Consider the following 27,407-nt stretch of genomic DNA (forward strand, 5'->3'; position numbering starts at 1 on the left):
ACACCAAGCAGGCAGCATCTACAAGTGTACTGTGACATTCTTAGCACAACAGATATTTAGCTACTCCATCCATCCATCATTAAATCATTCAACTTCCAACAACTTATCCTGACTAGGACCTTGGGAGAGACAGTATACAGATACAGAATATAGTTACAGATATTAATATTATAACATTGAATTAATATTATAATGTTTTCGGTCTTAGGTATTTTCAGACATAATTCCCTCCACTATTTGTGGATTTTGCCCATTTTACTTTTTCTCCCCTAAACAGCTACAGGGTCTTTCTATCCGAGAGGTTTCCTTAAGCACCACTTTTAGGGTTGTACTTATTACTTTGGGCCCAAAAACCATGCATTCGCTCCCTTGGAAGCACGGCTAGAAGGAAGAGAAGCACATACTCGTAAGCTGGCCTGAGATGGGGAGGCTTTCCTCATCCCCTCTGTAGGAAGCAATTGTTACTACATAGTTTAAATCAGGGGTCAGATCTGTAATGGATGTCTTTGTTGCTGAAGCAGGAAGCACTGATTCTTTAGGGAGTTCTTCTGCAATAGACAGACACAGGCAAAAACATCACAAATCTAGCAAGAAATTAAGACCATGTTTAGTTGGGCTGTTAAATCATACGGGGGAGCTACTTGTGTCTGAAGCGAGGGACTCTGCAGGATTACATCTGCAACTGTAAATCTGCCTAGTCGAGATATAATCCCCTGTAACTTCAGCTCCAAATGCAGCTGGATATTGTCCTAAACACTGTAAGGTCTGATATTTAAGGACCGGTGCTGAATTAGTGAAGGGCAACAGAAAGGTAATGCAACATTAAAACACTGAAGGACGCATTCCTCTGGAGACAGGAAGCAGACCAGCCAAAAGGGAGTTCCACTCCACGATGCTGCAAACTAAGTTAAGCTCCTCAGTTCTGCTTTTCCGCAAGGTTCAGAACTTCCACAAATGCTTGGACGCGGCTTATTCCCAGTAGGCATTGCTGCATTAATCCAAGATCAGTTTTTCATGCCTGGGTCATACCGGCACGGACGGCCAGTGAAAACCTTCTAACGCTTTCTTACCTGTATCAGACGTCACAAGTATTCTGAAGCCGTCTATTTGCGATACTGGCCGCTTCCATGTCATTTGCACTGTGTTTTCATTTAGAATTTTAAATTTCAACCCTGAAGGTGATTCCACTGTCAAAGAGGAAAGTAGACATATTAATTCTGGACACATAAGCATTAAAGTGTATTAATAAACTACGAAATTGGTTATATATTTTGAATTGACTGCATGCTGACATAAAATATTCCAGCAACTAAAACTTTTAGGGCCAAGCTGCCACATCAGACGATGACAATAACAGTGAGGCTCTGCACACTGGAAATAAAGGCATCGTGACATAGAAGGCGGTAGAGGCCATTTTGGAGCAAAATGACATCTGTTTGAACCGGGTGACCGCGAATCCACAGCCCACAGCTCAAGCACAGGGATTTTGGGGGGAAAAAAAACTCCACACAGCAACTCCACAAGTGCAGACATTGAATAAGAGCATGTCATGCTGGAAGACATCGACGATGCATGCCCAACCAACACACACGGGTGGTTTTCATGTCAGAGATTTATTGACACAACAAAACAGTATAACATTCACTAGTGTTCTACTAATTATACAACAGAGCAGTATTTCCCAGCCAGGCCCTCATGGACTAGCAAACGGTCCACGTTTTTGCTCCCACCTAGTTCCTGGTAGGGAGCGAAAATCTGGACTGTTTGACAGGCAGCTGGGATCCAGTGCAAACCTCCAGAAAAATTGTACAAAACTATCACAGGTGACTTCTGTGTACTTTCTGTCTTTAAAGTACGTCTGAGAACAAGGAAGTGACAGACTGCTCATACATTTAACTAGAAAGGAAACAACTGAAATACAGAGAGAGCACATTTCCAGCAAAATAATAAAAAAGCAAATACATAAGCAACTATAACCTGGCTGTGTGACAAAACCTGTCGCCTTTATGGTTCTCTTTGGGTGTCACATGACCATGCACATGTACATGAAAAGTTGTTTGAAACAACTTGAAGCACTGGACAGATTTCCATGTACAAGAGGGATCAGACAAACAAATTATAAATGCATATCATTTTAAAATGATATTCTTCTATATGAATCCTAATGTTCGTTATGCTCCCAACTCGATTTACGCATTTAATGCTATTATTTTTCTACATTTTCAATACAGTTACTGCTCAAAATGTATTGAGTGAAAAGTTCAGGAAAGATAAACAGTAGGTGAATCTCAATGGGTACTTGACTGTACTTGTGTTCTCGTGAACCTGTTTTAAATCATTTTCCATTGCCAAAGAATACAAGTAGAGGGGACAGTAAAACGCCCCAGATACTGGTCTTGCTCCGCCCCAAATATCAAGGATGCGTCTGTTGCATCCTCACCGAACAAGACTGATCCCATGAAGACCAGCCTGGCCAAGACCACAAGTATGATCTTTGCATAATTGGTATTGAAATTCACTCACTGTTAAAGCATTGTTAAAATTTTCCCTGCAACATAAAAATGGATGCTTAATACATTATTATTTAATGAAGTTGGATTAAGCTATAATCAGCTATTACCTTCAGATATTAAGTTCTTGTCTACTAAGGAAGTACTGTGTCTATTGAGTCTGCATTGTAAGAGCCCTACAGCTTTCTCATGTCCTGCAATGACTTATGGGTACCTGTGCTAGAACGGTTTGGCTCCATGTGGTGGCTGCTGCAGGTAGGGGGCGCTACTGCGGCAGCCATGTGTGTCAGCTCACCGAATACAGGACATTTGGGAGCAAAGAATATCATTGTAAAATGTCGATTTGGAAGCCGTGGCTTGGATCAAATCCAGTACGCAGTGCAGACGACAGCTGACCCCAGCAAAAGCCAGAGCGACACAGTGACACAGAAATGGGCACCACCAACCTGGGAGATCCATTCAAGGGCAGCAGTGGGAGGCCCATTCACTCCTCGCCTCCGAGTGGGGCATTCCTGACCCCAATGACATTAGCACTGCGGGGGGGGGGGGGGGGGGGGGTCTTCGTGCTTTATACAGCACATGGTTTTTTTTTTTTTTTTTATTACATGGCTTTTACACACACGCACAGTCACAACACACAAACACACACACACATACGCACAGACAGACACACACACACAGGCACACAAACGCACAGGCACACAGACACACCCAATACCACCTTGCCATTATTTATTATTATTATTATTATATTATTAATGACAAAGTATAAATGTGAACTTTCAGGTTTTTCAAATTATTTAGTCTAACAATAGATAATTTTATATGATAATTAGGACAAACAAAACCTCTGCTGTCATTTATTTAATAAAATATTCCTGGATTTGTTTAAAATCCTTCCATCCATCCATCCATCTTCTGGTCCTGCTTACCCTAACATACCCCATAAGCACGGGGGGGTCCTTCAGGTTTGTTCAGCACATGGTAGCTCTATGATGGTTTTCGGGGCAGAGGAACTAATCTGGATTATCTTCTCATTATTCACCATATATACCCATGTGATATTCAGTATCGGTGATATGAAAGTTATGATGAGAAGTGTCATGTGAGGTAGTATCGTGACCCTTGACCCCAGGATAGGCATTAGCCAACAGAAGTGTACAGAGGTAATAAAAGCTACACTGTTAATTAACAAATATCCAAAGACTGAAGAGTACGTGGTGATTTCAGGAATTTCATGCCTGTGTTTCTAAGTGGGGCTACATCAGCGTAAAACTGGCTAATGGCCCAAAAACTTTCCATTTCACAAAGATATACTAAAAATAATTAACCCTACTTTTAAAAACTTTCCATTGTTATGTATGGGATGATAAAGAGAAATCTTTAATAATCTACTATCAATGAACCATTTATGATCATTGATGTTTGATTTTTATGTGTTCAAAAGAAAATTGAGTATGTAATTAATCAACTAACCACTTTCATTTTGCAAATGCACTCAAAGTAAATTAATTTTGGACCTAACTTGACATTTTTTTCTTCACTGCTGGGAAATGGCTTTCAGATGGTTGATGCATTTCTCATCTGATCCAAATCAGCAAAGACGCCATATTGACACAAAGGACTCATGACAGCGGGGTTCTGCTGTGCCGCTACGGCGCGGCCACCCGCATAATATCTTCTCATTACACGGAGTGACCTATTCCAACTTCACCATTGGGTGCTGTCCACCTTTGTACTTTGCGAAAGGTAAATCAGAATTCATGATTTATGTAAAACATATCCAGTGATCATTTTTCTTTTTTTATGTACAACTTTTTCCATGAGGAACTAGTGGGAATATCAGCTTCGACAAACTGCACTCTTCTGCGTTACTCGTCCGTACATCTGCTACATCGGTTTGTATTACAGACGGCAGCGGTACTGCACAAGTAGGCGTCGCTATAACTCAGAACAGCTCGTCATTCCGAAAACCAATAAAGCAATGCATAACTTCAGTTAGAATAAATATTTCAGAAACATTTCAACGTAAATCATTTCATTGTTTTGGATAAAGTAACGTACATTCCAGTAGAAAAAGGCACACAATTTTATTTAATTACAAGTAGTATGATATGTGAGGCATGTCTCTATAAGATCATGCGAATTACACCAGCATCGTTCGTGAGCCGAAGTCATTAAATCAAAATCACCGCGCTGCACTTAGATAAGCACCAGACACGGCAAAGGAGAGGCGGCTTGCGCTACCTTGTGCCTCCACTGAGGGTAATATGAGTGCGAGGAGCGCGGCGGCTGCCAGAGCCTGCCTCATCTTCGGGATGGAGCCTCCTTTCAGCAGCGCATGAATGGATCTAGAAGAAGAGGCGCACGTTAGATCGGCAGCTTGCCTGCATCGGGCTACGGGGACCGTCATGAAAATGCGGCACCCAGAGGTCGCACGCATTAAGTATACAGTATGCATGCATGCATTAAATACTACAGTATGTGCAGACCTGTGTAGAAACAGCGTAAAAAATCTGCTTTGTTAGTAGGAAAACGGATAATCAGTAACAGGGAAGCTCAGCTCTGAATCACTCCTTTAATGTTGCTGCATTGTTAAGTAAAATTAATAAATCACTCAATGACATTCATCTTAATCAAACGCAGCAATACTTTTATGTTTATTTTTAGTATTAAAAAGGGCGGGTGGAGGATAAAGTGCGCGTCCGATTAACACGACCTGATAACATTATGCGGTAAAGGTGTTTGCAAAGAGATTTAAATAATAATAATAATAATAATAATAATAATAATAATAATAATAATAATAATAAAGCGAATGAAACCGGCAGGGGAAAAATAGGAAAATATCATAAATGTTAAGATGAATAAAATTACAATTACATGTTCTAAAACACTTAGTCCAGACAAAAGCAGAGAACCAGCATTCTCTCGAAGAGCTTTTAAGTAATTTAGCTAACATCCCGAAAATAATTTGCAGGAACTCGGGCGATCTAGTAGCAATACTACAACGAAAAATCTTCTGTTTTGTCTATTTGAATTATATATATATTAATTTATACGAAAATTTCCATAATTGAAACGGAATTTTCAGTAAAGCCTAAATAGTAACCCACTGTGGATTAGTGAAAATAAATTTGAAAAGATTTTTTACCAGAATAGTACCCTTTGAATGTAGGCTACAGCTGCTGTTAGGATCTGCCTTAAACATAAGCATCAATGAATAAACAATATAGTGATATTTAGTCTATTGAATAACGTGATTTCATAATGTCATAATAAACCATTACAACAGAATCAATTCAGTTTCGTTAACTGAATAATCTGTTTTTACATATTAACCGTATTACATAATCCAGTGGAACAGAGTAAAATAGCACTTTGATTCCAGAATTAGTTTATAATCAATAACATCGTTCTGAGTATACTTCAACAATATAAATTATTAGACATTTCATTGAAAACGGCGCTAACCTGTGGAAGTGTAGTTAGATGGATTGATTATGGTTTTTAAACCCAAGCTTCTTCAGCGGTGCCCCTGCAGAAACCTGATAGATGAGCTTCAGGGTGGAGGTTGAAGACTTCGGCTGGACGGTGACTTACAGCCCAGGCAGCAGATGTCCGTATAGGAAGCCTGTTTCCAAGTGGGGAGATTCTCCGCGCAGAATCTGCTACTTAATAGGGGGCTGTTCCCAACTCTCCTTTTACTATCGTGGGCTCTTACGACACTCAGCGAAGGTGGAACGGCGCCACAGCTTAATGCGCAACATCTCCAGAAGCGGGGATGTACTTCTGGAAACTTTTGCATAATTCTCTGCATTCCTTGGGAATGATGACCACCGAAAAGTGGATCTGCCACCGGACTTTGCGCATATTGAAGCTATAGCATCTGCGATTGGAAACCATGAGACGTGTTTCCCTGGCAATAAAAGCTATTTCTGTATATGAAACAATGGAAAAACAGAATAACATCTCTTTCTGGAACACAGCTTAAGAGACTCTTAGCACATCACGCTAATTCAGAACCACATTTGTATTTTATTTGGCTTTGACTGACTAAACGCAATACGTAAGTCGGAAATACATTGATTTCACGCATTTTATTTGTACGAGTAATGTCAACAAGTAATCTGATTACTTTAATAAGTATCACTGTCATTTTCACAAACACACGGGAGCATCTTTAAATATTCATGAAAATGTACATTTTTTATAGGCGTAATTATTAATGCACAACACATCATCTACAAAATCTTGAACACCGGCAATAACAAGGATGATGATGACATGTATATTCAGAACATGTGTGGAATATTCTCTTGCAAAGGGTTCACTTGGTGCGTCGGTTACGAGTGAGTGACACCAAATACATTTCTTTGCAGATAGCGCCCTCTAGTGATGAATTAGAAATATAACAATGCAATCGGCGATAATGATACAAGGTTTAATTGTGTTATTTCATGCGCTTATATGAAACTTGCTTGATACATGAACATTTGTTGGTACTAAATAATCAGGATTTCACTCAAGAATATTACTTTAGTACTGCGAGAACCACCTTGGGAAACCCTGTGGTGATAAAGGTCTTAGACTGAGAGACTTCCTAACGTCAAATCTCTTTTGGGAATGAATCGTTTGGTAGAGTGAACGCTGGTGTCTGAAACCGGCAAGTACAGGAACACAGGAGAGGATGGCTGATGCGTTAGGAAATGTGGCCAGTTCATATTCAACCTTCAACTCTTATCCAAATGAATGACGCTGTAATATTTTTGGTGGCATTACTTAGCCAAGAACAATGAAAACAATTAAATGAAGGTATATAGAGTTCAGTGAGGAAATCAGCCCAGAAAAGGGCACCACATTTTATACATTATGTAAGAATCATCCGGGATATGATGTTAATCTACATCCAGCCCTCTAAGGAGGTCCTCCAACTTAGAATTAGAATAAAAGAATACGTGCTGACATAAGATCCCTTAATTGTCAGAGTAAGTAATGAAGAGAGGGCATCTCACCCCGCTGGATGAGGCAGTGGGCCAGTCAGAGAGCCCAGCTGTCCATTGTCCACCGTCAAAAGCACCAGCAACGGGCAGAGGAGCATCACAACTGGACTTTAAAGCACTGGAATACGGTCACCCACCAGCCACGTGTGCAGTGCGGTTTTACACCTAAGAAGTTGACCATCAACCGCATCCTGGCACTGAGGGTTCTCATCAATACAGGGGACAGTGTGTAATGCAGGGGACAGTGTGCAACGCAAGGTGTAATGCAGGGGACAGTGTGCAACGCAAGGTGTAATGCAGGGGACAGTGTGTAACACAAGGAGTAATGCAGGGGACAGTGTGTAATGCAGAGGACAGTGTGTAACAGGGTGTAACACAAGGTGTAATGGAGGGGACAGTGACCTTACCTGGCACTGAAAGCAGTGATATCCCCATGTAGATGCTGCGATGCAGGTGACCACCCTTCCTTTTCGAATTAGGAACAACAAGTCCCATTTTTCAGGCAGTTAGGATGACACCTGACTCCCAAATGGAAGCAGAGATTGTCTGCAGCGTCAGGAGGACAGACTTACCACCAGCAGGACGTCACCCCGGACAGTCTTCCCTACCTCCAGCTGATTCACCACCCGTGCAGTTTCAGTGAGATTGGGTGGTTCACAGCTGATCGGAGGATCAGCCTCAAGACCTGTGGACCCACAGATGTCCAACATCCTAGCCGGACGATCAGCTTCAAACAGCTGCTCAAAGTAGCTGACCCATTGGTCACAACTGCAGTGTCACCCGTAAGGACCTTCCCATCACCCACCCTGACTGCAAGTCTCTGAAGAACAGACTCAGATGTGCGTAATGCTTCGATTCCTCTATAAGCAGAACGTGGGTCACTAGACTGTGAGCATGTGACACACCTGATTTCCTGTCTCCTTCCCGGCCCTCACAGCCGTCCTCCTCAGTTGCCGGTAACAACTGGAGCTGCCACCAAGTCGAGCGCTGCGACTCCTCTCAATAATATCCCTGAACCCTCAACAATCTTCAGAGTCTTGTAACTGAAGGTCTCCCATGTCAGTGTCAGCAGTCGCAGCAAAGTCCGCAAGTCCCTCACACAAACGGCCCCGGTCCCCAACGGCCCTCACCCTATTAGCTCTCTGAGCCAACAATTCCAGCTGAAAAAGTAATGACTTCTTAGGTTCGTTGTGGGACATTCAACAGCAAAAGCAGGTAAATTCTTCCTTCATTTATCCACCTCTCATACCACCGCGGAAGAAGACTGGGAAATCATAATTTAGTGTGATTATCTTGGTGTTGCCTTAGTAACAAGAAAAAAAACCACCAAGAAAAAAACTATGCAAAATATAACAAACGCTACTAAAAGTGTTTCAGAAAGCCATTGACCGGCTAAATGACACAAAAACAGGCTGGTCTTGGAGGCTGCTTTTATTGTTTGCAGTTTAATACAGTACAATCAATAAATATTGATCCCAATCACATTAACTGCCAGTATGAGGACAAAATTAATTCCCTGATAAAGATAGTTTACATCTGAAAATGGTGGTTTGAAACAGCGGTGAACGTGAAATTCAGTCCTTCTTGGGAAAAGAAGCAGATACCAATTCATATATGACATAGCCAGTACCTGTGGAAGACAAGGGGACCCAAGGATTGCAAGTGAGCAAAAGTGAAGTATGATCTTACAAACTCTGCTGCAAACGTTTAGCTTAAAATGCAGCAGGAGCAGAAATATGAAAGTGCCAATGATCTGAATATCCGAGTGAAATGCACTGCACCTACCAAGCACAGTGAGAGCCATCGTGAACCGGTACAGGAGAGCGTCACCAGAGCCTCCCTTCAAGTGGATGGGTATGCCATTGTCCTCCTGCAGAGGCGGAGAGTGAGGATTACACAGACGCTGTGGGAAGACGCCGACCGCTTTGTGCGCACAGGAAGTGGCTTGTTAATGTAAGAGGCCATGAGTGATTCCTCATGACACATACAGAGCAGGATGTGTGTGGTGTCTGCTACACACATGCACTTCCACTGTATGCATTAAAGAATATTCCTAAAAAGGAACCGGCAAGGTTTAGGCATTAACACTGCGTACGGTAAAGACCTGTGGTTTTAAAGGACGTCTGGTCTACATGCTCATTTCATTTGCCACACACCTGCGTTTGCTACAAAGCAAAAAGCACCAAACGGTGGATGGGAAGGGTGGATATATTAACCCTAACCCTGGTTTTAACTCCTTCAGTACCAGGATAAGTCAGGGACTGCTAGAGGTCCTTGATCCATTCGTGCGTCTACGTAAATGTAACAACGTACAAAAGACAGCCTGCAATATCATTGGAAGAAAAGCTACCTGAAAAGAACTGACACTACCAGGAAATAAAAATCATTTTGTTATTGTGGAATTAGCAAAGCCCTCAAGCCACAGCTACTCAGCAGCAACCATTTCGTTTCTCGTGCTCCATGCACAGCAATTAGTTTTCATAGTTCCAGCCCAAGCTACACCTATTAAGTTCAATGGAAGACATACTTATCTGTCAGCCTATAACAAGGAAGAGAGGTTTTCATGAGACCACAGACCACACGTACAAACCTTTATCTCATGCTACTCATCACAGCAAATTTGCTACATTTTACCCCTCAGCCAGACAGTCTGAGACCAGTCCTGAAATCTATCACAGATCGGGTCAGCAGGTCCCTTTAGGGCACCTTCAGAGTATCCCCTGTTGCGGATGCAGTTACCACCTCAGTGTCGGTCCACAGGAGTGATATTCCAGAAAGATCGCCAAAGTCCTGCCGACTGGGCAGCCGGGAGAAGCGCAGGCCCAAGTCCCCCCATATACCCTGCTGCACCCCCACTCACCTGGAACATTTTCTGCTTCTCAGGCACCTTGTTCACCTGCCTCCGGGCACTGCTGCTGATTGCCCGGCGAGAGATTTGCTGGATTGCCTGGGCAGAGAATTAGGCCGGAAGACAAATCATCATGATCAATTTCTCCCACAAACACATCCTAGGCCTGTAGCAGCTAACCACACTAATTTCACGTTCTCTGCTCGAAAATACAACGGTGATAACACTAACTTAAAATGTACATCCTAACAACCCAATATAAACGCATCTAACTTGACGCTGACCCTCACAATCTATTATTTTGTAAGAAAATGCCATAATGCCGATACCTCCCTACTACACCAGAAAAACTATGACAAGACTATAGAGGGCAACGTAATAAAAGTACGTTTAAAATTTAAAGTTCTTCAAGAATAATTTGCACTTGCAGTTTTATTTTCCCAGCACAAGTTCGCCTATTGAATATTCGTGGGTGCAATATAGGAAGTTCGTTTCTAAGCAAATGTAACTCTCTATGCACTCACAGCATTTGGCGTTAACGTCTGTAAAAGGTCTCTTTCCAAGACATTTAAGTCAAAAGTTAGATCGTCCGTAGCATAGCTAGCGTTGCTAATGCCCTTCGTAATTAGAAGGCAAAGCTAAGACAGTCGCGCTAAAATATAATTCCCCAATTTGCCCCACTGCGTTTTATCAATGTGAGGAATTCAACTTTAGCTCACCGTTAAACCTTAAAGTGCCTTACAACCGAGACAAATATTACGAAATTAGACCGCAAATGACCGGCCTGGATCTGACACTGACCGCCATGTCAGTTAATTCGCAGCCATAATCATATTAGGTATCATATATGAGTAGCAAGTCCCTTTAATCTAAATGTTAATGGTTAGGAATGAATATTCAGTAGTTTTTAAGTCAAAAATTGCAATTACCTGAATATGTCTGAACATCCTGACTGGGGTAGCGCTTCGTAGGTGAAACACAAGGGCACTGCAACTTTCAAGTAATAGATGTCGGTGCGTATCTTCTTCTGTGGTGTTTGAGAAGGTGCGTGCAGAGGACCTCTGCCACCTGCTGTCTGGGAGGGGAACTACAAGCCCTTTCGATTTTAAAGTTTCCTTATTTCTGTATAGTTAGACACTAATAAGAATTCATGCTTTTTTGGGGGCCGCGTACCTCAGCACTGGCCACTTTTGCCCTATAACTATTTCATGATTTAATATGAATTTGTGAATCTACGGAGCCCCTAAGAAGTCAGGGTGGGAAAATATTTCTTGAAGCCCTTCCAATAATAACAGTATTGTGTAAGTTTGAAGTAAAAAATGTAGAATTAATCGACTAATTAGTATAAACCTAAACGATACAGACATGTTCCGTAAAGTGTGCCATAGGCATTAAACTACAGGGGACAATGTACACCATGTAACTTTCATAGGCCTGTTATGTTTTATACGTATTTATTAATAACTATACTGCGTTCGTTCGCCGACAGTGAGTTTAAGCAAGAAGCTGTTGAACGCGATGTGCGCGCACAAACATTGACAGCTGTCTTGCTTATATTTAGTCAGTGGCAGCGAATACACAGTGCAATTATTAATTAATGCGTATAAAAACAAACACGTAATATTAAAGTTACATGGTGTAGATTGTCCCCCACAGTTTAATGTTTACAGCACACTTTACGGGACACATCCGTATTATTTAGGTTTATCCATGCCGTCACATTGCAGCAAGTAGGCAAGTGCAGTAGGATTGCAAAACTACTTTTAAAATATTTTCCCACGCTGACCTCTTAGGGGCTCCTTATGAATCAGCTTTAAATGTCAGAAAATTTCCGCACAGTCCTTAACTTTGCGAACGGAACGGTAACTGGTTTTCGATCACAAAACTAAGCGCGGGTCGGTCCGTGACCCCCAGACCATCTGTGTGGGCAGAGCCGTACAGCACAGAGATAATAAGGTGGTCATCGGGGGCGATAAGTCATACAGGCCTCACTCAGTAACTGTCCCAGGCTGGTAATTCCTGTTTGACCCTTTGTTTGGTAAAGATTTTGACTTAATTAAAAACACATTAACTGCTTCATTTAATGGCCATCACACAAAGCGGTATTGAGTTAAATATAATTTCATAGTCTAGCATTTTATTGATTTGTCCAAAAATTCTTAAACTTTTATCAATACCACGCCAAGGTGGGTATGGATTATTATTGTCAAAAGTGTGTTAACTGGTTTGTTAGGAAAAACTCAAATCCTCCCAGCTGTTTATGACCCTGTAGGGGAAGTATCATCTAACACTTAAGGGTACTTGCAAATAAATGTGAGATGTATTGCTGCAAACGATGAACAATCCAGAAACATTAGTATTAGTCAATGTGTCATTTTCGCATCAAAAAATCATTTTAAATTTTACACAACTAAAAATGACACAAAGTAGACACCCAATGACAGTCATTTTATTTGATAAAAATTAAACAATTTGGTTTTGAAACATATTCAATCACAGAGGATATCAAAAAATAAGACCACAAAAGTTTAAATGAATTTAAAGTGCAAAATATGATTTTTTAAAATAAATACTTCTCCTAAACATGTAAGAGAAAAAAATGAAACCATATTTTGTAAGTATTCCTCCAAAGCAACTAATAAGGCTATAGAATTTCAATTGTTTTGGTCCATTTGGGCAAACAAAAAAAAAACTCATATAAACAGTACTCGAATCTCAAGAATCAACTTACTCTTGCTTGTATGAGTAACTCATATCAGTAATAAAATACATTAGCTTTAAGATCTAGTATTATGTACTGAATAACTTTCTGACATAACCTTTCTTCATCACAATAGGAAATTTCTCACTTTTTTTTTTTTACACACACCACACAGTCACACAGTGGAATAAAGGCAAACCCGCAGGAACCAAAAGTGGTTAGTAAATGAAAATCTGACATACATTCATCCAGCAGAACACATGCAAAGTAACAAGCGGTACTCTAGTTTGACAACATGACAAGTGAACTGATAATCTGCCACAAGTTACCGAATTGGCAATCCACACCTCAGGTTGACGGAAACAAGTCACACAAATAAAACTTATCAAGATGCAAATGAACCAAGATTACATATCAAATAAATGGCTATTTTTTCATTCTATAATAAATAGCAGATGCTCAGTTTGCCGAGACTAATATGTGAGGTCCATTTTTGCAACGTCTGCCTTTCCTCAGGCAGATTCAACTCTAAAGGAAAGACATCCCATCACGGAGAGGATCCATGTGGTCTCTGCGCTGCTCTCCCCCGCGAGCTTAGCTGCTGATGTCAGCGTTGTTGCTGCGGCTGCCATACTTGTGGTGAATGATGAGAAGCACCACACCCAGGAAGAAGCAGACCGAGCCCACGGTGATGTAGGCGATGCCCAGGAAGGGATTCTTGCCACCCATCCAGGAAATCGTGCTCAAGATCATACGCTTGCGGCCCTCGAAGCTGCGCACGGGGTAATCTGAAGACGGCGACGCTCAGGGAAACGACAGAAATGCGTGAAACAAGAGCTGGAATTTCTAGGACAGTTTGGATTCCCCCCCCCCCCCCAAATTCAGAAATCTATATTCAACAACTTTAGACAAGACCGTGTAACAACCTACAAATGTTAAATGTCTAATTTGCCATATCACCTAACAGGCCCTTTTCAGTTGATGTTGCTATATTCACTGTCTACTAAGCCTTTTTACTTTTCTTCCTGATACTGTTTATTAAGCAGATTGTTTAAAATCCAGTGGCAAACTATTGCTGCTGGCACTTAGCACTCAAGCACAGTGAAATGGATGGATATAAATAGGGTTTTATACATTGCCCTGCAGTGCTTTAAGACTCCGCAAAACAGAACCTATTATTTTCCTTCTTGTTTTGCTTCTCACTTAAAAGGATACTGTACGTGACCAATAAGGTGTAATTGCCCCGAGGCAGAGTAGGGGTGGCGTCCCCCTGCTTCTCAATGATGCGGTAGAGCTTGCGGAAGGTGGGCAGCGCCGCCGTGCGCATCCACACAATCAGATCCTCGTTGATGAAGCCGTTGTTGTCGGGGTCGCTATCCAGCTGATAGACGTACTTCTGCCAGTTGACAGGCTTTGTGGTACCTGCAGGCAAAAGCTCAAGGTCAGGCCACAAGGGCAAGAAATCAAAGCGAGGGAAATCACGAGGACGTTCACTCGCCCTTGGGTTCGTTTGACGGAGTAGTTAAAGTAGGACCTTGAAAAACAGCAGAGAGATTGGAGCCGTCTCCCACTGGGTTTCGGAATTTCACATGCTTGTCTGTCCACCAAGCGATGCCCGTCTTAACCAATTTAATCAGTGTCTTCGTTCCATTAGGGTCATTGTAATACAACTCCAAAGTATCTGCAACATTAAGGGAAAGAAGTTCTGCATCAGCTCCGGAACACAGGATACACTGAGAGCACCGGTGATCCCATTTGACGTCTAATGTTATATATGAATATATCTGACCATTAAACAGGCTGTTGGCAATGGCCCCACAGGGAGCTATAGGGAGGCCGTCATTCATGCGGTATGGCTCACATTCCTTGCTAGGATCCTGTGAAAATCAAAGTGGACAAATCTGAGTACCAGTGACGAGTAACACATTTTCTACAAAACTTTACGGGATGCAAGAAATATTTTCCAAAACATGAAGCACATCTGCCAAGATTTTGAAAAGATTTGCAGACACAGTTTAAAAGAGAAATAGGCCCACATGCTGGATCAAAGTGATATTTAGAGAGAGGCCATCGGGCAGTCCAGCAGGCAGTCCAGCAGGCAGTCCAGCAGGCAGTCCAGCGCTCGCCACATACCTTCAGAGCATTCAGGTTGCCATTCAGCTGGCTGTCATCCCTCGACTTCACGTAGCGACGGTGGTTCTGATAGTAGTTGGAAAGTCCGTAGTACATGAACACATTGCTCTGGGGAGAGAGCCAACAAGCTGCACACTGAACATCTCTTTTCAAAGCATAAACACCATATTAGCCTGAATATAAGGCAACCCGCCCAACCCACCTTTTTGGCAAGTATTTTTAGAAAAATTGTTTTTGGAATACCAAATCTTACCTTTATTAAAAATAATTTTATCTGACAAAATCGTATAATAAATTAACCAGGAACCACAGCTTGAAGAGCAACCACAGTCAGTCGGATTACAAGTGTATTAAACAACAAACATCCCAAAAAACAAATGTAATATTTGGGGTGGGGTAGGTAATCAAACTTAAGAGTCCTCAACCCTTGAGGGTGCGGAATGTTTCCGATTCAGCAGACCCACACGAATAGGGTAAAAAAACATATTTCGGAGAAAGGCTGAGCCATATTAATAAGTGATATGGCAGCTCTGTGAAAATGAACGTTACTCTCTTCATTTACGGCCACTATCAGTTTAATAGTAGCAGCGGGGGCACAGCCAGGCACACCAACCGTTTACACGACACTCAGGGATACGCGCTAAACACGTACATTACCAGGGCTGCCAGCTCTCACGCTTTTTGAGTCCCACGCTCACACGAGAAATCTCACGGTAAATCTATTATAATGGTAAGTCAAAACACTCGTTACCGAGTATTGTATCTGGCACCATCTATTCCCTTTTTTTTTTAGACCCCGAATATAAGATGACACCACTTTTTCCAATGGGGGGGGGGGACCTATCTTATATTCGAGTAAGCAAGAAACACTGATGCAAAAGAAATATCAAATATACACATTCAAAATTTTAAGTTGCCAAATTCAAGGAAAATAATACGATGGAGCAGAAGCTATTCAGAGTTGGGGAAGTATCTTAAGGACGGACGAATTTAACGGCACACATTTAGGAGAAACAAAGGAATCTACTCTAATCCCGACTTGTGCTACAAAACACCACACCATTTATATAAACAGCTGCCTTAGCAATCTACTTTCAGACGTACAACTCATCAGGGCTCAGTACTGACGCGGGTCATAATAGGCGAGGTGGACGTTCTGCGTGTTACACCGGTGGTGGCGGGGTTATCTGAAACCCCAAAACCCAGAGAACCTCCTGGTGCTAATCCTTCAGCAAATGCAAAATTTCAAAATAGCAATGTCACACTGTTCTTTATTACAAACACATATTCCACAGCTGTGTAAACTTATTATTATTTTTTTTACAGTTTTCCCTTGTAGAATAGGACACCCGACAAATCTGCATTCTGTTAAGTGGTTCATTTGTTGTTGTCCCAATTAAAACAACATTTCTTTTTTGTTTTAAATAAAAGCTAATTCAAGACATCAGCGTAACCACCTTCCTGCTATGAGTTTACCTCAAAGGGCTGATCCAGAGAGAAGGACACTGAACATCTACAGGGCTTTGTAGAGTTCCAGCTGTAGTTCTGAGAGCAGTTGAAACATGGACTTGACATGTCAACACCGGTATAATCGATCTGTAAAAGGGTCAAAGAGAGGGAGACGTTTCAGAAACGATAGGGCCTACAGCCAGGGGTACATTCCGCATGCTAATGCTTTTAAGCGGCCTCCGAAGATCTAATACGAAATACAAATATCTTAACAAATTTGTCATTTGAATAGAAAAGCAGTGGCACGGCATGACGTGCATTCACCACCCTGTGAACACAGGAATTAAGAATAGCAGGAATGTTCTTGCCTCGGGAGCGAAGCCCAGTTTCCTGAATTTAAACCCAGTCAACAATAAGACACACCACTCCAGACCACATTAAAATAAGACAAGACAGAAATTTCCATGTCCAGTGCCACAAAAAACGTAAATAAAATAAGTAAACACAGACAATTAGCATTGCATATATCCCTTAAGCAATCAACAGGTGATAATTCATTTTAATCTACAGAACTAAATTTCTTTATATAACCAAGTATCAGTCATAAAAATGAAATGCTACAAAAAGAGGGAGCAGGAAATGAAAGGAGCGGGTTACCTACCTCGTACTCCTTGATGTTATTTGACGTTACATAGAGGCCAATGCCGATGGGGATGAATAGGAGCCCGATGATGAAGAAGGCAGGCAGCACCGTCCCCGCGGTCAGGATGGGCTGCCAGGCCGGCAGCCGCTGCTGCTTGAATGCAGTGTTGTCTGGCTTTCTACTTTTAGCGTTAACGCCGCCGCCGGGTCCCGGGGCTCCGGACTGATGCCCGTCTTCCTCTTTCGTTGAGTAGCTAGACGCCATCATGGCTACAACTACAACACAGCTGCCTGGCTGGCGCTTTAGCCAAATAGCTAACTTGCCCAAAACAACCTTAAACTGTCACAGAAATGCCCGATACTACGGCGACTCCGCTATACCGCGTAATACGCAGGAATAAATATTATATCGTTCTGGTAAATTGTTTTTTTGTTTTAAAGCGCCGGCTCGTTAACAAAAATAGAACAAGCCAGCTTGCTAACGCCACACTCCCCTAATAAACGGCTAAACATAGCCTAGCTATCCGGCAAGCCGACAAACGAGACGTGCGTGATGACGTCAATACGTCGGGGCGACGTGAAGTCGGAAATTTACCTGTTACTACCGCTGTTAGCAATAACAGCGACAAAATGACAAGAAAAAATATTTCCATATTATCCATCATCATCATTAAAATAAAGAGCTGCAACAGGGAAATCCAGTAAAATACTTTATATTTGTTACTGCAAGCAAGAAATATAAGGAACGAATAGTCCATACATTTTATACATTACAACAAATAAAATTGATTTTGAAATCTTTTAAAATCGGCAATATCAATGTCTTTGTATAAATATTCCAGTCAAAACCACAGATTTTTAACGGGATTATAACCAAGCTAAAGGATATGAGGAAATATGGCAATTAGGCTTGATGTTCACCTGCCTGGATGTGAGACAAATAAAAAAAGACCTACGCTATAACCTGCACAAAACCTAGTGAAAAATAACATAATACCGATACTGGCAATTCAAAATACACATTCTACCAACTGAATTACGATTTTCAGGCACAAAACAAATATTTGCCGGTACCATGGTTCAATGGTCTTTCAGGAAAGTTATGATATTTATAGTAAAAACCATGTATATAGTATGTATTTCAAATGTAGCTGGCAGTTTTATTTTGTAAATAAATACAGTTTTATTCAGTGCATGTTACACTTTTCTTTGGGATTGTGCTCCTCCCTACTAAACTCTATTAACTTGAATATTTGACAGCAGCGCAGATGTTGTGTCCTTTTCCGAATCAGTACTCTTTGAGCTCAGCTAAGCTCAGTGCGCCGAATGCCCTTCGCGCCTCCCTTCTCTCTCATGGTGCCAGATTTTGGTACGTTTCAAAGACTCCCCCGCCACGCCAGAAAGCCCAGAGTCGGCGAGCCCTGAAGCCGGCCTCTCCGGCATCAGAGTGCTGACTCTCTGGCTTCGCCTGAAGGCCTTGAGTCTGGAGTCTGGATCCACGGCCTTTGGTCTGAAAGAAGATGTGCAGCGACGGGTGACAGCGTCATCTTGGTGGAACTTTCACATGGTGCACAATATTTTCTAGAAGATAAAAACAGATTTGAAGATGAAATGCTATGGTAAAATGCACAATGCATCATTATTTTTCATATTCTATAACATCAATGAATATGACTGTATGCAGTGTGAATGGATAGATGGGAAAATATGGAGACACCGTGTGACCTATCTCTTTCCATGCACATTACTGCAGCTGACATAAATGATCGCTGTGTGAATGATCGCTGTGTGAATGATCACTGTGTGAATGATCGCTGTTTCTATTAACTCCAGTTTCTTCATTCACATTCTACTCGGACAATCTAGTGCTTAGGAGTCCCAGAAACCATAATATCATGGTGTAAAAATGAACTTCAACATTCTTTCTCATAAAGTATTCACTAGTATATTGTTAAAAAATCCACTTGACGGAGCTGTATAGCTGACACCGCAGACATTTAGAACCTGTTTACACTTGGTGTTAAAATGCGTCTTGGGAGATCGGATCAGACATCGGCAGCTGAGAGCCATCGCCGTTTACACCTGTGTTTACCAAGCATCTCCACGTTGTGTAGCTACTTGGGCTACCTGTTTTCAGATTTCATTACTTTTGTTCAGATTTCATTAGTGCTGTCTGTTTGCGATCCAGTCGCCCAAGACACCAAGTCTAAACTGGGCCTTGTATTTCACAGGTCACAAATTATTTACTGCATGTTTTAATGTTTATTGCTCGCTTTCCATTTGTTGTTGTTCATTGTTTTGGTTACTTCCTACGTTTCCTTCTAAAACAATATTCTATTTACTGCTAGCATGATTTTGGGGAGCTATGGAATGAAGAGCAGAATCGTGTGAAACTGGCACGGGCTGGACTGGTGACACGTGTATTTATATAGTCTGACAGCATGGAGAGAAAATGATTGCTACCGTATCAGAGCATATTATGCAACAACCTCCACTGGCCAGTGTAACCGTATATTATTACAGTGGGAACTTTTACTGTATTTCCATGATTTATAAATGTTACCCTCTGACAGAAAAGTATTCTTCCATATTCAGTTATAATAATTTTTTAAAAATTCGGTAAATCTCTTGAGACAGAATTACAGATGCAATAGATTTAAACTCATTTTTGGAATCCTTCACTGTGAAACCTATGCAGTTTCATTTCATCTAATTCTTTTACTTTGCCTAAAACTCAGAACATTGCCATTATATTTAACTCCTACATATATACATAGTCTTATTCTTTTAATTAAATTGCTCCTTTATTTTCTGAATGAAAAGATGAGAAAGTAGTTTTCAGAAGACATCTCTTGTAATCACACAAAATATAATTTGTATAATTCTAAATAATGCCCACATTTGAATACTGAAATATGAGATACTTAGGCAAGAAGAGCTTTGGAACTTCACTTTTTCAGTTTTTTGATATAATGAAAATACATTATATGTTTATTATAACTTAATTGCCTTTTAGGACATGCCTTTAACCGAGCACATAAGCGTGCAAGCATGGATTTGTAAGGATGCTGTTCCAGTTTACAGCTGATCATTTGTAATTATCAAATATTCAGTATCAAATATTAAGGCACAGTAAATTGCCCTGTTCATGTTAGGTGTATTGAACAGGCTTTCAGACAGCTTAGTTGTAAATCTTTTATTTACATATGTATTTAACAAAAATGTCTACCCTACTATAACTTCATAGCCATTATAAATGTATGCACTGGAGTTTTTCCAGATGTGGAAGTTCCACTCTAGACCATAAGTATTCTTACTATTAGTAAGCACTATTAGAAATGTTGCCCCATCATTAGGGGGGAGATAGTCACATTGTACTAATGAACATGATGACTGCAGTTTCTTTGCAGGGCTGGTACATGCAGTGATTGTACATGAAGTCATGGGGAAGACATCACACACAGAAAGAATCAGTAAATATAAGTATGCGCCTACCCCCAGCACAGGTGAGGGTTAATAACAGCACAGGCTTGCCAGAGGCACAGGCAGAAGGCGCTCGCATAGACACAGGCATGCTGGAAGATATAATTAACGTCAGATGATACAAAACAGCAAAGATACCCGTGAAACATAACAAAGATTACTTTCGTGCTTGAAAATCCGTTTGCAGCTTAGGGACGGTGGTGTTTGGGTTTAGTAAGTTATACGAAGTTCACAGGCTGCTCAGTCGCTGTGTGCAGGCTGGGTGCAGGATGGACCGTGTTTTTTAAGCATCCCGGTCTGCCATGCAGGTCGGTGGCAACTCTGTCATGCTGAGTGAAAGCCGTCTCCATGGCAGCGCCCCCCAAGGCTCTCAGCCCCTCCCACCCCCCAGCACTGGCAGAGGTGCCCCCTGCCGGCGTCTTCGGTCCAGCTGAGACTCTAGCTTTGTTGCCGTGGAGACACCCGGCCTGCCCAGAAGCGCTCTGCCTGGGGTCATACCTTTCGAAAGAGGGATGCGTGTGGATGCAGATGGAGGTGACTGCACGTCCTGCCTGTGCTGATCGGGGGAATGGGGGGGTGGAGTGGGGGCGGGGGGGGGGGGGGGGGGGGTTCAGGGAGAAGGTGAGGAGGAGAGACAGACAGAGGCACATTAGAGTTTAAGGACATGCTTCAAACAAAGCACTTCCAGCCAGTGAAGACCTGATATTCAGCGGATGACAGGCCCTTGGGTACATTCCTGAATCCTAAATGATTGTCATCATGCCCAGAGACAGGGTTCCTCTAGTTAAATACGAATATATTGTCATACAAAGTATTGTGTCATTTATAAGTGAATGTACATAGATACACATGCCTGCCCATTACAGTAGCATCTTTCTGCTAATCGTCATTATTACAGACCATGAGGACTCATCAGTGCGATGCAGTGTGTGCAGGTTCCCTCAGTTCTGAGACAGGCTGCGCTTCAGAATCAGCTGGAGAACCTACACACACTGCAGGCTGCGAAGCTGTCAGGTTAAATCTCACTGCATAAAAACACGATTTCTATTATTACCTCACACGCAGTGCCGGTGTTACTATAGTTTTGCTTTCTTGATTTAGTTTTTGTATTTTCATATTACTTTCAGTTTGAAATCCAGTTTAGTTTTAGTTTTCACTGTGGTTTTATTAGTTTTTATTAGTCTCAATTGCAAAGACATATTTCTGTTCAGTTTTTGTATATTTTCGCTTCATTTTAAGTTTTACTAATTTTATTGTTATGGAGCTGTAGAGCTCTTTGCTGTATCTGATCTTCAGAGAATCCTACATGAAAACACAGTGCACACAATGTACTGATGTCCTCTGAATGGACAAAATGTGTTCTGGGAGTCATTCATGGTTTACAAGGAACATGGTGAGAGACCAGTTTAAAGTGTTACAGTAGCTAAAGTTTATTAAGAATGGAAACAAAGTATTTGACTTTTTTTTGTTTTATATCAGTTAGTTTCAGATGCCATATATGTAGTTTTTGTTTGGTTGTAATTTTTTAAATTTATTTTTGTGTATTATTTTATTTTGTTTTACGGAAAAGTTTTCATTAACAATAACAACCCTGCGCAGTACTGAAGTATTCCTGCCATAGCCTATATCCAGCCTTCTTCCCCATTTAGTGCACATTATGCATTGTTATTCTGCATTATAATAATTATCTGGGTAATAACTGGGTGGTGTGCAGGTTAGCGATTCTTCACTCAGACACCCAGATGGCTTCAGAACTGTCCTCTCCAGTAAGGGTTAAAGGGACGTGTCAGTCGGTATCAGTTAAAATCACAGGTGTGTCAGGATGCCTTCATAAGGGGCCTGTTTCTCTGGATGTATAAGTGCAGAAGTTCATTCCAGTGTTAGTGCACTTCATACAGCAGGGTAGGAGATGTATTAACTTGTCTATACCTGGACCGTGTGCTACCTACGGAGCAGTCAGCACCTGATATCGTTTTGAAACATTTCAGTAGCAACTGAAATATAGAAGATTTTAATTATTATTTTTCCTTCTATGAGACACTTTCCAACATTTATAAATAAGCATTTTAATGTGATCATGGCTACCTCTTACATTTTTATACAGCATTTGTGATGTTCGGTCAACTTTGGATAACTGTCCATGTTCAACAATGTTAGCTTTAATATCTCACATAGAAATCCGATGGTGTCAAATTGAGTTAATTTTTATCGAAAATAAATCTCACAGCCTTCTTATGATTAAACAATGTTTGGTTCGTCCGTCTTTTACAAGGAAGGACTTTTTGGTGTCTGTGGCCCATCTGAAGGTGGTGGATACTCACCACAGACTGTGTGGGCCGTGAGGGGGCAGAGGCGATGGGGTTGATGATGATGCTGCTCATGATCTTGCTGGGGGAGCTCTTTCCAGTCACGGGGACGCTGTGACTTGGAGATCGCCGAACGGTACCCGTGACCTCTTTGTTGACCGTTGCCATGGTGACAGGCCTCACCGTGATGGAGGGTCCAGCCTCCGTCAGCCGCTTGAATGGCGCTGCCAGGTGGATGTGGATTTTGTTGTCCTCCGTGGTGATGATGTTGCCGTTGGAGCTGTACTTTCGGGTGGGTGTGGCTGCGCCCTGCTTATCGGGGGCCATCTTCAGCACCTTGCGGCCTGTGAAGGGCTCCCGCGTCTCCGTCGAGCTGGTGGAGTCAGAAATGGGGGAGGTGCTGACAGTTATGATGGAGACTGGGGACAGAGGTGATGAAGTTGGCTGGTCTCTCTCTGGCGATTTGGCCCTGGAAATAGCAGTGATCGTGACGGGCGACTTGGTCCGCTCTGCATCCTGTCCCCCTGCAATCTCAGGGCCATTGTTTCTGGGTGATACCTTAGTGGGTGTGGGGACAATGGTGATCCGTGGCGCCTGCAGACCCAGGGTGGGGATTATGGTTGTGCTGGAAAAGAAGTCCTCCGCACGGGGGCCGGTGATCTCCAGCGTAGCCCTGCTGTTTTCATGGTCCGGCGTTACCTTGATGTGCAGAGGCCGTCCTGGCATCTGGGACACGGTCATCTCGGGCTCCTCGTTACTGTGATTTGTTTTTTCCTGTCTGCCGCGGCTGACTGTGTCCTTCTTTCTCATCCAGGGTGTCCATGATTTACTGATGTTCATCTCACTGGCGGCGGGGGGGTAGCGCTCCAGAACGGGCTTCTTCAGGCCTTTCTGCCGAAGGTTGCTCATGATGTGGTTTTCCTCGAGGACAGATTTCCTGATGAACACAGCTGCCGTGTCCTCCTCCGCAGACTCGCTAGTGCCTGCATCAGTCTGAACCCCTGTGGAAGCTAAAGGCACATCTACCATCCGCCTGCCGTTAACACTGGGCCGCAGAGCACGGCTGTACCGCTTGGTCACCTCCAGTTCCTTGGTGAGGTTGATAACCTCCTGGTTCATGTTTTTCTTTTTGTTCTCTTCTTCGATGAACCTCTGCTGTAGAACAGAGTATTCTACCTGAAGCTGAGTCAGCTGGTCCTCTTTGTTCATGAGCTCATGAATCTTCTCCTTGAGAGCTTGGACATCGGCCTGAAGGTCCCTTGTTTTAGCTTCTTCTATCTTGCATCGCTGTCTCAGCTCTGCTTCCTGACTCACGGCCTCTCCCTTCTCAATGGCTTTGTTCCTGGCGATCTGAGCCTTCATTTCCTCCAGCAACTGAGAGAGCACATTTGTCTTGTCTTGTTCTGTCCTGAACTTCCTCTCTAGCAAGTCATACTCATCCTCAGTCTTCATCAGATCCCCTTCCACAACCTCAAGCTGCTGCAAACGATTCTTTAGCCTTTCGATCTCCATTGTGAGCTCCTTAACTTTATTATCTTCACTTCCAAGTCTTCCAAGCTCTATCTTGATCCTGCCTCTAGCAGATTCCCGATCGGCTTCCTCTAAGCTGTCCAGCCTCTTCCTCATTCGAATAGCTTCCGAGCTCAGATTATGGCACTTCTCCTCTTCACATGCTAGCTTGCACTTGAGTTCCTCATTCTCCTTTGTGAGGTCTGTCACCTTAGCTTCCATTTCTGATTTTAATTTGAGAAGCTTTTTGCTCTCCTCAATCAGCTTCTCTGTAACCTCAGTGACCTTGGCTTCCTCTGCTTTAAAGTTCTTATTCAAATCCTCATTCTTCTTTTCCATGTGTTTAATTCTTTCTGCCATATTCTTTCTTTCGTCTACCAGTATCACGGTGAAAGACTTCAGCTTCTGTAGATCGTCCTTTAAACTATTTTCGGCCTTTTCAAGTCGTGATTCTGAAGACTCTAGTTCCTTGACTCTGTTTTTCATCGTCTCCAGATCTCTAGTCATCTCTTTTGTCAGACTTTTCTCTTTTTCCAACGTGACGTGCAGCCGCTCACATTCCGATCTGTTCCGATTAAACACCACCTCCAGCTTTTCCATCTCAGCCATTCTCTTCTGCAGTTTCTCCACTTCTTGCTTTAGATCCCTGCTGCTGTTCTCCTCATCCTGCAGTCTCCTCTGTAGCTCCCTGCACCGAGATTCTGTCTTCATGATCTCTTCATCTTTGCCTTCCATCTCCAGGACCCTCTTGCGCAGGTTCTCCAGCTCAGCCATCAGGCTTGAGTTGCCACATTCCCCCCTGCTGATCTTGTCCCTCAGCTCCTGCAGCTCCTCCTCAGACTTCTGCAGAATCTTGTTGCTTTGTTCAAGCTCTTCGAGATGTCGACTAAGGCTAGCCAGCTTCTGTTGTAGCTGTCGGTTTTGGGTCTCCTGGACGGCCAGCTTTGCAATCATCTCTTCATGGTCTTGCACAAACTTAGTTGCCTTGTGCTCCAGCTCCAACTGAAGCTTAAGAATTCTTTGACCGTCCTCTTCGCTCTTTCTGCTAATGGTTTCCACCCTCTGCTCTTTCTCACGGAGCTTCTTGTTGAGATCTTGGAATTTCTGGGCCTGCTGACCAATCTGCTCCACGTGTAATTGCCTCTCATCCACCAGCATTAGGGCAAAGGACTTCAGTTTGGCCAGTTCCTCTCTCACCTTCTCCAGTCGCTGTTTGTGATCCTTGTCTTTACGTGCCTGACATGCCTTTTCTTGTTCCAGAAGCCTCTTTAATCTAAAAAAGAAACGGAAACATACATAGAGACATCATTTGGATCATTGCTTTATTCTCCGATCGTATATATTAAATGCTAATCATGGTGCAAATCCAACAGTAGACCAATATAGAAAATATAATCGAATGAGGACTCAGGATTGTATCACCACTATGCACTAGTGCTCTATACACCTTTCAAACATGAGAAAAAACATCATACAAACGGTGCCTGCAACTCCGGTCTTGGGTGCCTTTCAAACACTTGTACGAAGCTCACCTCACATTTCCATGAGCATTTTCACATCCACATCTGTATTTGCTTTTACAGCAGAGATTTTGTTCATTATTAAAGGGATCTGTCGAGAAAATCTTAGTCCAAAGTATTACAAGATGTTAAGCATACCTACGCCAAAAATTCAGAAGTGAAATTGTGAAAATTGTGCCACTGGAGATTAGACCTTTACAGTTCTCAGTCTACTGTTTGCATGCAGCTGGTGCCATAATCGGCAGAATCGGCATCACGGTGTGCTGGATGTGGTGCAGGGAAAGAGGATAAATTGAAAAAGGCATGACGGGAATGAACAAAGGAATACTCCAGATTAGAGAGAGAGAGAGACCCCATGTGACTCTCAGAGAGAGACCTCATGTGACTCTCAGAGAGCGGCCGGCGAGCCTCTCCCACATGCGCTAGCACCGAGCTGAAGAGATGAAACACGCTGCAGTGAAAATTGCAAGCTCTCTTCTGCTGTTCCAAAACATTCTATTTGAATCATGACCCAAAATGATCCTTTGTCAACATGTGGGGTTTCCTGCAAACCATTCCCGTTCTCTTCACACGGGATGTGTGTGTCACTGCCTGCGACAAGTCCCTGCAACCAGAGAACAAGTAACCGAAACTGGACCATGAAAATGAGGCATCCTGGCTCACTTTGCGGATGACTGCCTCAGTGTCGTCTTTAATAATCCCTCAGTTTACATCGCGAGTAAAACCTCCCTGTGTCGATGGAGGCACCGACTTGCTTTCTGAAGCAAGTTAATAATTTTTCAAACTTACCCTCTAGCCAGGTTGCTCTGCACATTATCTTTCCGTAGCTAATGTGCTTTAAGTTCTGCTGCAGCGGTGCCTCCACAGCTTCTGCTTCTCCACGGGGAATAAGCCATCACATTCCAGCCATGTCATCAGAACAATGAAAGGTGAATGTTGTGTAAAATAGCAATGGACCACGGACTGATGATGTCATCACGCCCATATATGGCTCGGAATTGTGCCGTTCTAGTTTGGACACAGAGGGGGAGGGACTTAAACTAAGAGGAAGGCATTTATTGCTCTTTACTCTTTTTTTCCTCTTTTTTTGCAGCTGGCAAACGGGGATCCTGTTTAGTGAACAGAAACATATGATTGTTGCAGATAAATGTGCAAATATCTGGGTAATAATGGCTTCCCCTTCCGCTAAAACTGTTATCCATGACCCAGAACAGTTTGGTCACCCAGCATGTTAGCACAGAAACCAGGCAGCGATGTCTGCGTGAAGCTGGGATCTGAAAAAGGCAACATATCCAACAGACAC

General features: G+C 42.5%; 4 protein-coding genes across 12 annotated transcripts in view; all 4 read right to left on the reverse strand.

Moving 5' to 3' along the window:
• The window catches only part of col12a1b (collagen, type XII, alpha 1b), a 67,100-nt gene extending 60,874 nt beyond the window's left edge, over nt 1-6,226 (reverse strand). For 4 of the 5 annotated variants that reach the window (XM_048985082.1, XM_048985083.1, XM_048985080.1 and 1 more), the window contains exons 1-4: nt 5,985-6,226; nt 4,758-4,861; nt 1,071-1,187; nt 405-548 (exon numbers count right to left, since the gene is read on the reverse strand). In XM_048985082.1, the coding sequence (XP_048841039.1) occupies nt 405-548; nt 1,071-1,187; nt 4,758-4,821 (325 nt within the window). In that variant the 5' untranslated portion in view covers nt 4,822-4,861; nt 5,985-6,226. The remainder of the gene's footprint in view (nt 1-404; nt 549-1,070; nt 1,188-4,757; nt 4,862-5,984) is intronic. The other variant, XM_048985084.1, reaches the window with a different exon arrangement.
• A 2,700-nt stretch (nt 6,227-8,926) lies between these two features.
• Nucleotides 8,927-11,427, reverse strand: LOC125714462 (cytochrome c oxidase subunit 7A2, mitochondrial-like). The gene is made up of 4 exons (XM_048985116.1): nt 11,291-11,427; nt 10,374-10,460; nt 9,299-9,383; nt 8,927-9,143 (listed from the first exon to the last, which is right to left on the reverse strand). The coding sequence occupies exons 1-4, from the start codon at nt 11,306-11,308 to the stop codon at nt 9,088-9,090; spliced, it is 246 nt and encodes an 81-aa protein (XP_048841073.1). The 5' UTR covers nt 11,309-11,427; the 3' UTR covers nt 8,927-9,087.
• Nucleotides 11,428-12,788: 1,361 nt separating this feature from the next.
• On the reverse strand, nt 12,789-17,830 carry LOC125714458 (cell cycle control protein 50A-like). Its single transcript, XM_048985111.1, has 7 exons — nt 17,306-17,830; nt 16,672-16,791; nt 15,196-15,303; nt 14,852-14,939; nt 14,597-14,743; nt 14,278-14,484; nt 12,789-13,850 (listed from the first exon to the last, which is right to left on the reverse strand). The coding sequence occupies exons 1-7, from the start codon at nt 17,552-17,554 to the stop codon at nt 13,657-13,659; spliced, it is 1,113 nt and encodes a 370-aa protein (XP_048841068.1). The 5' UTR covers nt 17,555-17,830; the 3' UTR covers nt 12,789-13,656.
• Nucleotides 17,831-17,983: 153 nt separating this feature from the next.
• Nucleotides 17,984-27,407, reverse strand: part of LOC125714452 (filamin-A-interacting protein 1-like) — a 28,302-nt gene continuing 18,878 nt past the window's right edge. The window contains exons 6-10 of one of the 5 annotated variants that reach the window (XM_048985095.1): nt 23,091-25,857; nt 22,699-22,763; nt 21,268-21,325; nt 20,782-20,861; nt 17,984-18,867 (exon numbers count right to left, since the gene is read on the reverse strand). In XM_048985095.1, the coding sequence (XP_048841052.1) occupies nt 18,729-18,867; nt 20,782-20,861; nt 21,268-21,325; nt 22,699-22,763; nt 23,091-25,857 (3,109 nt within the window). In that variant the 3' untranslated portion in view covers nt 17,984-18,728. Of the gene's footprint in view, nt 18,868-18,903; nt 20,862-21,267; nt 21,326-22,698; nt 22,764-23,090; nt 25,858-27,407 lie in introns of those variants that run through there. The other 4 variants (XM_048985098.1, XM_048985096.1, XM_048985099.1 and 1 more) reach the window with 4 other exon arrangements.

Source organism: Brienomyrus brachyistius, chromosome 19 (assembly GCF_023856365.1).
Source record: "Brienomyrus brachyistius isolate T26 chromosome 19, BBRACH_0.4, whole genome shotgun sequence".
In the NCBI taxonomy this organism is placed as follows: domain Eukaryota; kingdom Metazoa; phylum Chordata; class Actinopteri; order Osteoglossiformes; family Mormyridae; genus Brienomyrus; species Brienomyrus brachyistius.

What these genes read in the sequence shown, in the direction of transcription:
- LOC125714462 (XM_048985116.1), bottom strand. An exon ending in AGAAGCAGAAAATGTTCCAG is followed by an intron (nt 9,384 to 10,373) that starts GTGAGTGGGGGT and finishes CCGCCTCTGCAG; the next exon opens with GAGGACAATGGCATACCCAT. An exon ending in GATGGCTCTCACTGTGCTTG is followed by an intron (nt 9,144 to 9,298) that starts GTAGGTGCAGTG and finishes TGTCTTCCACAG; the next exon opens with GTACTGGCTATGTCATATAT.
- LOC125714458 (XM_048985111.1), bottom strand. Translation starts at nt 17,554, where the DNA reads ATGATGGCGTCTAGCTACTCAACGAAAGAGGAAGACGGGCATCAGTCC. An exon ending in ATAACATCAAGGAGTACGAG is followed by an intron (nt 16,792 to 17,305) that starts GTAGGTAACCCG and finishes ACCCTTTTACAG; the next exon opens with ATCGATTATACCGGTGTTGA. An exon ending in TGCCAACAGCCTGTTTAATG is followed by an intron (nt 14,744 to 14,851) that starts GTCAGATATATT and finishes TTAATGTTGCAG; the next exon opens with ATACTTTGGAGTTGTATTAC.